General features: G+C 36.9%; 1 protein-coding gene across 3 annotated transcripts in view; it reads left to right on the top strand.

The window, feature by feature from the left end:
• LOC143230231 (transient-receptor-potential-like protein) overlaps positions 1–12206 on the top strand; it is a 72754-nt gene that overhangs the window by 33402 nt on the left and 27146 nt on the right. For all 3 annotated transcript variants that reach the window (XM_076463404.1, XM_076463405.1, XM_076463406.1), the window contains 3 exons: positions 10117–10356; positions 10881–11092; positions 11341–11474. In XM_076463404.1, the coding sequence (XP_076319519.1) occupies positions 10117–10356; positions 10881–11092; positions 11341–11474 (586 nt within the window). The remainder of the gene's footprint in view (positions 1–10116; positions 10357–10880; positions 11093–11340; positions 11475–12206) is intronic.

Raw genomic sequence — 12206 nt, 5'->3', positions numbered from 1 at the left:
AGGATGAGAAACAAGACTGAACTATACAGATCCTAAGAAAGGATTAGGAACAAGACTGAACTATACAGCACCCAAGAAAGGATGAGAAACAAGACGTAGCTTTACAGAACCCAGGAAAGGATGAGGAACAAGACTTAGCTTTACAGAACTCGGGGAAAGGATGAGGAACAAGACTTAGCTTTACAGAACTCGGGGAAAGGATGAGGAACAAGACTGAGCTATATAGAACTCGGGGAAAGGATGAGGAACAAGATTGAGCTATACAGAACTCGGGGAGAAGATGAGGAACAAGACTGAGCTATACAGAACTCAGGGAAAAGGATGAGGAACAAGATTGAGCTATATAGAACTCTGAACTATACAGCACCCAAGAAAGGATGAGAAACAAGACGTAGCTTTACAGAACCCAGGAAAGGATGAGGAACAAGACTTAGCTTTACAGGGGAAAATGGGATGAGGAACAAGATTGAGCTATACAGAACTCGGGGAGAAGATGAGGAACAAGACTGAGCTATACAGAACTCAGTGAAAGGATGAGGAACAAGACTGAGCTTTACAGAACCCAGGAAAGGATGAGAAACAAGACTTAGCTTTACAGAACTCGGGGAAAGGATGAGGAAAAAGACTGGGCTATACAAAACTCGGGGAAAGAATGAGGAACAAGACTGAGCTATATAGAACTCGGGGAAAGGATGAGGAACAAGATTGAGCTATACAGAACTCGGGGAGAAGATGAGGAACAAGACTGAGCTATACAGAACTCGGGGAGAAGATGAGGAACAAGACTGAGCTATACAGAACTCGGGGAAAAGGATGAGGAACAAGATTGAGCTATACAGAACTCGGGGAGAAGATGAGGAACAAGACTGAGCTATACAGAACTCGGGGAAAAGGATGAGGAACAAGATTGAGCTATACAGAACTCGGGGAGAAGATGAGGAACAAGACTGAGCTATACAGAACTCAGTGAAAGGATGAGGAACAAGACTGAGCTGAATAGAATCCAGGAACGGATGAGAAGCAAGACTGAGCTTTACAGAACCCACGAAAGAATGAGAAACAAGACTGAACTATACAGAATCCAGGAAAGGATGAGGAACAAGACTTAGCTTTACAGAACTCGGGGAAAGCATGAGGAACAAGGCTGAGCTATACAGAACTCGGGGAAAGGATGAGGAACAAGATTGAGCTATACAGAACCCAGGAAAGGATGAGAAACATGCAAGACTTAAAACGCAGGTTCACAAGGCATGTTCTTGTGAATAAAAGTGTAAACCGACTTTTTTATTTACTGTTTATTAATTCGTCAACACAGTCATAGATACGTTGTTGACATTTCTCAATGTTAACTCACCAGCACAAAGATAAACCCACCTTGATTTAAAGGATTTCAAAGTTCTAGTATATTGTTCCTAGAGAAGGCATTTTTACCAGTGTTTATTATCATATTCCATATTAATATTCTCTTGTATATATTTCTTAGAGAGAGCATTTTTATCAAATATCACTATTGTGTTCTGTACTAACATCCTGTGATGACTCCCGTTTTTGTAATTGACCCAAATATTCTAAACATGTGTGCAGAAAGTTTCAGAACTCTTACATGTTGAAATCCGTTACGTTACTTGTATGAGCTACAATAGTAATACAGAAAAAAGACAACACATTTATACCCATTCAGGTGTATATTCGTCTAATAAGGTCAATAAACAGGACAACTATAAATCTTGTCTTCCACTCAACTAGTGAAACCAGAAAAATAAACCATAGCTACATATATTTAGGAATAAAATATTACTTCACACACTTACCGTTCACTTTCCTAATGCGACGAAAAATAATTACCAAATAATTACGTTGTAAAATATTACTACACGCTTACTGTTCAAAGTTACACAAGGCTATCTGCGCTAGCCGTCTTTAACTTAGCGGTGATAGACTAGAGGAAAGACAGCTAGTTAACACCATCCACTGTCAACTCTTACCAACAAATAATGGGAGTGACTGTAACAATAAAACGCCCCCACCGCCGAAAGTGCGAGCATGGTGGGTGTGACGGGGATTCGAACTCGCGACCCACAAACTGAGAGTCGAGCGCCCTAACCACCATGCCCCCTGTAAATGTTCCCTTTTTTCGTTCGAGTTACGGTCACAGATAAAAATCGATCTGAAACAAAAAAATCAAATCACTAATTATATATTTTAGTACATTGTATCATTGACAATGTCTTCTTGGTAAATCATTCCCCCGAAGGTGAAAGGTTTGATTTCCCACATAGTAGTCCCAACACACAGCCCACTGTGGCTTTGCACTAAAACAAACAAATCTTAATAATACACATATAGCTCTGTTTATTTAAACGTTTTACTACCTGATGCAAATGTATAAATCGAAATGTCGCAAAAAATATTTATCTCCATTCGAGTTGAATAAATTAAACTATCAGTCTGACACATAACACTAATAACAAGAGTAGCCGCCCTGGAAGAACTTGACACATAATAACACTAATAACAAGAGTAGCCACCCTGGAAGAACTTGACACATAATAACACTAATAACAAGAGTAGCCACCCTGGAAGAACTTGACACATAATAACACTAATAACAAGAGTAGCCACCCTGGAAGAACTTGACACATAATAACACTAATAACAAGAGTAGCCGCCCTGGAAGAACTTGACACATAATAACACTAATAACAAGAGTAGCCGTCCTGGAAGAACTTGACACATAATAACACTAATAACAAGACTAGCCACCCTGGAAGAACTTGACACATAATAACAAGAGTAGCCACCCTGGAAGAACTTGACACATAATAACACTAATAACAAGAGTAGCCGCCCTGGAAGAACTTGACACATAATAACACTAATAACAAGAGTAGCCGCCCTGGAAGAACTTGACACATAATAACACTAATAACAAGAGTAGCCGCCCTGGAAGAACTTGACACATAATAACACTAATAACAAGAGTAGCCACCCTGGAAGAACTTGACACATAATAACACTAATAACAAGAGTAGCCGCCCTGGAAGAACTTGACACATAATAACACTAATAACAAGAGTAGCCGCCCTGGAAGAATTCCAAATACTCTAAACGAATATTATTGCATAAATTTACTTTTCATACAATTCGAAGTTGTTCTTGTACCAGTTCGTGTTGTGAATTTTTCATCCACTTACTCTTTCATAAAAGATCTTGCTGAAAATAAAACTAAACATTAACGGCCGAGTTAAACTTTACAGAAATTTCTCGGTTTCGAAAACGATGCTGTTCATTTTGTTACTTGAATATATATTACGTTTTAGCGGAAATTTTCTTGTTTCGGAATTTGAGTGCAAAGCTACACAAAGGGCTTTCTGTCATACTTAATGCCAATTTCAAACTGATAGGCTGGAGGGAAAGGAGCTAGTCACAACAGATCTTATCGTCTGATAGGCTGGAGTGAGAGGAGCTAGTCACAACGGATCTTATCCCCTGATAGGCTGGAGTGAGAGGAGCTAGTCACAACGGATCTTATCCCCATCTTCTCGTATCTAATTGGATTGTAAGATTTAACTCTCACTCTTATAACGCACCCACGGCACCACGGTGCGGAGCGAATTAATAGGACAACAAACCGAGGAAAACGTATTTTCGAATTCACAGTTTGAGCATGGTAACACTAGTCTATGCTCCATCACTTATACGTATTGGCTACCTTGCCCTTCTATACTCTTCATGTTTAGGGTAGAGTTATCGCCAACTCTAAGTTCTGTTTCAACAGATCTAAAACATTTAAAACGATAACTTTAAGATCCATGGCTTTTCTCAGGTGGATCAGCGGTACGTTTACAGACTTACAACGCTGAAATTCAGTGTACTATTCCTCGGAATTGACAAAACGCAAATAGCTCAATAGGCAGACTTGCGCTAAAAAAATAGAAATGAAATAGTCGTAATGATGATGTCATGAAATAGTAGTTTTACCAAGGGAGCATTTCATTATAAACCTCTAAACTAAAATTAATAGAGGTAATGAAGTTGATACTTAAAAAATATGATAACACTACAATTTCCTAACGCGCGTATTTTATTTGAAGCTGTAAATTGCAATGTTTTGTTGAATAGGTGTATCTTAGTAGTTAATGTGTCACGCTGCGTATGAGAAGTCTAGTTTTAAACCTGCGATATACCACTGAATATATTTCGCACTTTCAGCTGTAGGAGCATCGCCAAAGTGATATTTAATCCTGATATTCTGTTAAAAGTAGTTTGGTAAACAATGAGTGCTTTTGAATTTCCACCACCCACCCACCCACTGGTTAGCAGTTTAAAATGTCTGAATCGTGGCGTCTCAGACTTTTAAATTTAATACATATGTGTCTCATTAGGTTGAAATTACAAAACAACGTAACCAATTAACGATTTAACACCCAAATATCTAGGTAGTGACACGAAATAAAACCATAAAACTTTAATTCTGGGTTAGAAACTCCATATGTTTGAACAAATGAATACGTGGCTCCAGAATTGTCTGTCAGCTATTCAGTAAATGTGATAATTGTACTTCACGATAAATATTTTTATTAAGGGTAAAAATGCCTAACTATGAAATACCTTTTGGTTGTTAGTGCGACTCTGTTATAGATTTTCTTCCGCGTAACCCAACATGGCCATGTGGTGAGGGCAGTCGGCTCGCAATCTGAGGGTCGCGGGTTCGAATCTCCATCACATCAAACATGTTTGCCCTTTCAGCCACGAGACGTTATAATGTGATCGTAAATCCCACTATTCGTCAGTAAAGTGTAGCCCAATAGTTGGCAGTAAATGGTAATGACTAGCTGCTTTTCTGCTAATCTTCCAATGCTAAATTAAAGACAGCTAGCGCAGATAGCCCTCGTGTAGCTTTGCGCGAGATTCAAAACACAAACAAACCGTCCGAGTAGGGGCGCTTCTGCTTGAATAAAGAAAACAAAATTAAAGAAATCACAAAACTACCATTTAACCACCAAGTACTTTGTTTTTGTGGTTATAAGATTTGTCATGAAACTTCTAACCACAACTGTTGTATCGGATTTTTAAGTCCAATTTTCGTAATGACGAGAAACCCAATTTGAAATAAAAATGTATCTCAGAACGGCTGGTATAGGTATTAACACTTTTATTGTTCTTTCCTTATCAATAAAAGTGTTAATACCTTCTCATCAATAAAAGTGTTAATACCCTCTCATCAATAAAAGTGTTAATACCCTCTCATCAATAAAAGTGTTAATACCCTCTCTCCTTATCAATAAAATAAGAGTTACGACTTTTCATCCGCGTTACAGAAAAATAAAATTTTGTAATTTCAAGCAATTTATTCACCAAGCAAGTAAAGCTGTTAACAGCAAGTATATTATTTTTAGGAGTTATTTTTCCAATGTTTTGGTCTGCGATGCAACTGACATACGAAAATGTGGTAGGAAATGATTGGAAATTATTTGTTTAATTTCGGGCAGAAACTCCGTCAGGACTGTCTTCACTAGCCGCTCTAATTCGAAGTGATAGATTATAGAGGGAAGACAACTAGTAAACACCGCCCACCACCAACTCTTCATTTACTCCTATCAGACCAAATATTAGAAATTGACCGTCACTTTTAACACACACTTACGACTCCAAAGTCCCCCGCTGGTAGAACGGTAAGTCTACGGATTTACAATGCCAAAATCAGGTGTACGATTCCCCTCGGTCGACACAGCAGATAGCTCAATGTGGCTTTGCTAAAAGAAAAAACACATACGATTCCAAAGAATGAACCACAAAACCTCGGATGCGCAGTCTGTGGAATTGTCTTTGTAATAAGAAGCTGTTACGACAAATCTATCTATCTCTAGGTGTTTGGGTATATATATTTATATACCCAGGAGGGTCAGGTACACTTGATCTCTTTCTCCTTTCATGACTTTGTTGGAGTGGCCAGATTAATATATTTCGAGTAAATACTGAATGGCTGGAGTAATATCATAACTTTAGTCTGGTCCTTTTCAGGACAATGTCCATTTATATTGTTCTTTTTTTAAAAATAAGTCTAGAACGTAGGTGGCCTGCTTTATTTTAGCTCTATTTTATTATTACTATTATTATTATAATTTTAAATGATTTTATCTTAATGATTTGATGTACAAATTTAACGGGGAGAAGTGTTTAGGTCTCTCTTCATCATATATGTAATATCTGTCTAGTTCGCATAACAACTCATTTTTTCGCCAATTTTTATCAAAATATTTTATTGTACTATGTAGAAGTCTATCTGGTATTGTTTGTGTATTTGAGTAATTATGTATGAACTTTGAAGTTGTTTTAGGTACTCTGTATGCTGATGTAATTATTGTATTCTGTAATGTTTGGAGTTTAGTTTGTAATTGTTTTTCACTTACATTGATCCATGCAGGAACTGCATAGTCTAATACAGGTCTAATGTATGTCTTGTATATTTTAATGATGTTTTCTGGTGTTGTTCCGTAGTTTTTACCAGTTAGACTCTTAGCATAGTTTATTCTTCGCCAAATTTTAGTTTTTATGTTATTTACATGTTTTATCCTTGTAAGTTTCGAATCATATGTTAACCCTAAAAAATTTGCAGATGTAGCAGTGTGGAGGAGCTATAGTTCATGTAGATCTGAGGTTGAACTTTTTGATGTTTCGTTGATTTTGAAAATATTACTAGTTGTGTCTTCGCTGTATTTATTTTAATTCTATATTTTTTACAATATTCACATTTAGTTGTGGTTAAGTTAGTGGCTGCTCTTTGTGGCGACAAACTAATGTTTGTTTGTTTGTTTTGAATTTTGCGCAAAGCTACACGAGGGCTATCTGCACCAGCCATCCCTAATTTAGCAATGTACGACAAGAGGGAAGGTAGGTAGTCATCACCACTTACCTCCAACTCTTGAGATACTTCTGGGATTAACTATCACAATATAACTCTCCCACGGCTGAAAGGGCGAGCATGTTTGGTGTGACGGGGATTCGAACCCGCGTCCCTGGGATTACGAGGCGAGTGGCCTAACCACCTGGCCATGCAGGGCCTATTTCATTTGGATACATTTTAAAAATTACCTCCGATTACCTCCAACTCTTGGGGGGGTGGGCTTAAACACAACCCAAAGGACAGTTTTCAACCTAAATTGATAGAAAATACTTACAAGATTACACGGAAAGTCCGTTGGTACACGATAAAGGCATTTTGTTCGTCTGAAGATATCTTAAAAGTTACCTCCGACTTTAACTAATTGCTTCATTTCATTGTTTGATTGTTTGTTTGTTTGTTTTGGAATTTCGCACAAAGCTACTCGAGGGCTATCTGTGCTAGCCGTCCCTAATTTAGCAGTGTAAGACTAAAGGAAAGGCAACTGTTCATCATCATCCACTGCCAACTTTACCAACGAATAGTGGGATTGACCGTCACATTATAACGCCCCCACGGCTGGGAGGGCGAGCATGTTTGGCGCGACACGGATGCGAACCCGCGACCCTCAGATTACGAGTCGCACGCCTTAACACGCTCATTGTTTGAACTAGAGGAAAACTTTTTAAAACACAAATATTAAATGACTACTTCTTTCTATTTCTGGGGGAATTTTAATAATAAATAGTTTTGTACGAATGACTGTATATCAAGTTACGATTGTAAAAGTTTATTTTTGGTCGAAGTTAATTTTATTTCTAAATGAATCCGGCTCACGAAAAAATATACATCTTAAGAAAATTTATTGTGTACCGTAAAAGTCTCTCGTTCAAAATAATTCTTAAAACTGCTTAATATATTATATTATTATTTCTTTTTTACAGAATACTTTACATTTGTGAAGTGATAAGTAAAGTATTCAACGAATTTTTATTGGTTTCCTTCAAATTCATTTTAGGCTTAAAGATATATGATGATTGTCACTGATTAGAAATAAAATCATTATTTAACTTTACCTTTCAGTAAGAATATTAAAACAATTTATTTTGCCTCCAACATTTGTTTTTGTAGTTCGTATCTGAAAGTGTAAATTACGTTAGAATTTTCTATAATCTATCTTGTCCAAGGTATAACATCTCTTGAGAACAAAATTTCGTTCTCAACAGAAATAATTGAAAGTGTAGTTAATGCTGTTTACAGTCGCTTTAGTTCAAAACGTAGGCCGAAGCTGTAGGCATTGGTTTAGCGTCAAGCAAGTTAAAACACAATCCTATTATACGCTAAGTATTGAGTATTTTTATAAATTGTATGAGGTGTTTTGTCTAAAGCGACCATTTTATTATTATTTTTTACCAAAACTCAAATGTTTTGTTTAAAACTAAAGTTCAAATATGTGCTGCCGACTAATATCAACCAGACAGAACGCCGTCTGTGGCTGTGTTTGTTTGTTTTTGAATTTCGCGCAAAGTTACACGAGTGCTATCTGCGCTAGCCGTCCCTAATTTAGCAGTGTAAGACTAAAGGAAAGGCAACTGTTCATCATCACCCACTGCCAACTTTACCAACGAATAGTGGGATGGACCGTCACGATATAACGCTCCCACGGCTGAAAGAGCGAGCATGTTTGGTGCGACGAGGATTCGAACTTACAAATATCAGATTACGAATAGAGCGTTCTAACCGTCCATGCCGGGCCTGTATTTATGTGTAATACTTTTAGTTTTACTAATAGTAATATGCGCAATTTCAAACAGGTGTAGTCTCGAATCCACTAAATTTAAATATTTCAGGACTTAATTACCCCTTTCTAATTTATGAAAAATATTCCGTTTCGGATATGTAACAATCCTTTTACTTACTAAAACATTATCGTATTCTCTGTAATTTTCTTGAGGTCACAGTTAGGTTTTCATGACTCTTCATGGTCGTTCTGTTGGCGCCTGACAAAGGTCCAACTTACTTGTCAATGCTCTTGAGCTCTACCAGACAAGTATTGATTTCTAAAACCTGGAAATATAGTTGACTTAGCAACGGCCGTTACCATTCAAATGAAAATCTGTCTTTCAGCGAATTTGGCTTGCTTAATTAAGCAAATATATGCTAGGGTACTTACCGTGAATGATAAAATATGGCGAATGATTATGTTATAAACTGTATTTTAATGTTATAATTTAGATATTGTGTAGAGCACACATGAAATTAAGATCATGTAAGTCCCTGAGAGTAAGCCTATAATATTCTAAATTAATGTCACGAAAACTTAAAGGATTTGCAAAATATCTAGAATCATAATTAGAGAACAAATATGGACGAGCAAGTCAATTAGCTAGGTGACTTCAAGTGTCTTCTGGCCGAGAAACCGAATAAGTTAGTACATTGACGATTTGGATTTAATTTAGCTATCGGTGTATTGAGTTACTTTTTACACACCCCACTCCCACATCAAATGACTCGTACTTGTTTTTTACCCTCTTGTGTTGTAGATAGCATGGCTATAAACAAAGGCCTACAAAAAGTTACAAAGTAATAAACCACGTAAAGTAATATTAAGGAAGAAACAAAACTAGTTCGTTGTTGTTATCATGGCTAGACATTCAATTATTTTCATTATAGAAGAACTCGTTAACAAAATAACGTTACAACAATAGGATATGAAGACACTTACTTCTCGGTTCTCATCTTTCAAAACATCGCACGTAATATATTATTACAGTAACTAAAAATCAAGTTTGTTTGTTTTTTATCATATGAATCTGTGTTTGATTTATAAACCTTCTTTCCATTTTGATTCTTTACACTATCCTGTTACATTTCTTTACCTTAAAAATGATCAATTCTGGATCTGACTAGGTTTGTAACTCTGAAAATATATGACAAAGAACAAAAATTTTTCAAGATCACCTAGGCACATACATCGTAACATTAAATTTCGTGGTCGTACAGAACTTGACAGGAGCTCATGGACTTTTTGTTTAGAATTAGAATTAAGGACAAAGCTACGCAATGGCTTATCTGTGCTCTGCTCACCACGGGTACCGAACCGTGGTTTTTAGCAGTGTGAATCCGTAAGCATACCGCTGTGCCACTGGGGGGCAGTTCGTGGACAATTGATTTATTTAACCACAAACAAGAGCTCACCAATTATTGTCATGATTTTTTTCTTATATGTCTAGCTGTCATGGGAGCTTGGACATCTAGCTATGCGAGAGAACGAGTTTAAAGATATCTACCTGGAATTGAGTAATCAATGTAAACGCTATTCGTGCGATCTCCTGGACCTCTGTAGGAGCACAGAGGAAGTTATCGCCGTTCTGAACAAACAGTCTAACTCAGACGACGAAGATGATGATGATGATAGAGAAAATTTAACTCTTGCTCGTCTGAAGCTGGCACTGAAATATGAACAAAAACAGGTACGTTAGCACAGGTCTAGTACCGGCAGATGACCTAGAAATATGAACAAACACAAACAAAGTAGTATATTAGCGTACCTGGTAGAGGGCACGTAATGTGGTATTTAAATATAAACAAAAGAAGGGCAAATTAGTACAATAGTGTACGTCTATTATAGACCGGTGGTGGGTAAAGTTGGCATTGAAATATGAATCAAACAAGGTCTAATAAGTATATTAGTGTACATCTAGTAAAAACAGGCAGTTTATAAAATGGCATTGACAAATTAACACAAAAACAGGCACGTTTGCTGTTAGTAAATAATTGGCTAGTATTTTGTTGCGAGGGAATACATTAAATTGCATACTTCCTTAGTCAGACTGTAGTTGTAGTTTTTACTTTCTAAATGAACTCTTACACTTAAAACAGGCTTAAAATTATCTATACATAGTTAGTTCAAAATTAAACGTGTAAGTAAGTGACGAAGTATTCGTTTAGCCGTGATTGTATCTCGTAGATGACTCTTGTTTTCCTTCATCGACAGTTTGTAGCTCACCCTAATTGTCAGCAACTGTTGACGTCCATATGGTATGAAGGTATACCTGTCTGGCGACGTTGGAATGGAATTATGAAGATAGTTATGTGTTCTGGACTTATAGCCTGTATGCCAGTCATTACACTCTATTATCTAACCCTACCCAGGTCCAAATTAGGCCAAGTCCTCCGGTCGCCATTCATGAAGTTCATTTACCACAGGTATTTTTATATTTAAGTGGATTCGCCCCATTAGACGAGTCTACTAATTCGCGCCTGTCGTAAAATTACCTTTAAATTGATAAATAAAAGCGTTTACTGTTTTGAGTTCGGTTGTTTAACTGATTAAATAATACTCTAATTATTTTAAAGCATTAGTTTCAAATATGTAATGATTGGTCAATATGTGATTAGTCTCGAGACATTATTATTATGACGTTGTGTCTAATAAAAAAAGTTTTCTCGTATAGTGCCTCCTTTGGGTTTTTCCTTCTTTTGCTGGTACTTGCATCTACAAGGCTAGAGGGGTCCGAACGATCAAGGCAGAACATTCGGGGACCTCCGCCCTCTTTGGTAGAGTGGTTGGTTTTCTTCTGGGTTGCAGGTAACCATTAATAAACATTCTTAACTAATATTTATATAGACAAATAATATCATAACAAATATTACTTAGATCAAGGGAGAATCGACACACTGTGATGAATTATACAAATCAAATATTGATTAAAATAACAGGTAGAACTAAATGAAAATTTGGAATATTCAATGTTAACATCCGTGTTTTTCTTTAATACTAATTATTCGCAATTAGAGAACGCTTTAAAACGTTTATTGTCATAAGGCCTAGGAATCTTTCATATTATTGGGCTTAGGAAATCCGTTATACAGTTAGGGCTAAGCATCCTTTAGTAATAAAATTATTTAACGTTGATTTTTTCAACATGTCTTTATTTAAGTGCGCAGCTAAGGAGAAAGAAGTGGTCTTTGAAATTTTTTTCTCAAGCTAAAATTGATCGGGTTTGAAATTTTCTAAGCGTAAATTGTAATCGTACTTATTATAAATATTATGATTTCGTAATTTGTTTGTTTGTTTGTTTTGGAATTTCGCACAAAGCTACTCGAGGGCTATCTGTGCTAGCCGTCCCTAATTTAGCAGTGTAAGACTAGAGGGAAGGCAGCTAGTCATCACCACCCACTGCCAACTCTTGGGCTACTCTTTTACCAACGAAAAGTGAGATTGACCGTCACATTATAACGCCCCCACGGCTGGGAGGGCGAGCATGTTTGGCGCGACTCGGGCGCGAACCCGCGACCCTCAGATTACGAAGCGCACGCC

Source organism: Tachypleus tridentatus, chromosome 10 (assembly GCF_004210375.1).
Source record: "Tachypleus tridentatus isolate NWPU-2018 chromosome 10, ASM421037v1, whole genome shotgun sequence".
Taxonomy (NCBI): Eukaryota; Metazoa; Arthropoda; class Merostomata; order Xiphosura; family Limulidae; genus Tachypleus; species Tachypleus tridentatus.
The sequence above is the reverse complement of the archived record's forward strand: the minus strand, read 5'-3'. Positions and strand labels throughout refer to the sequence as shown.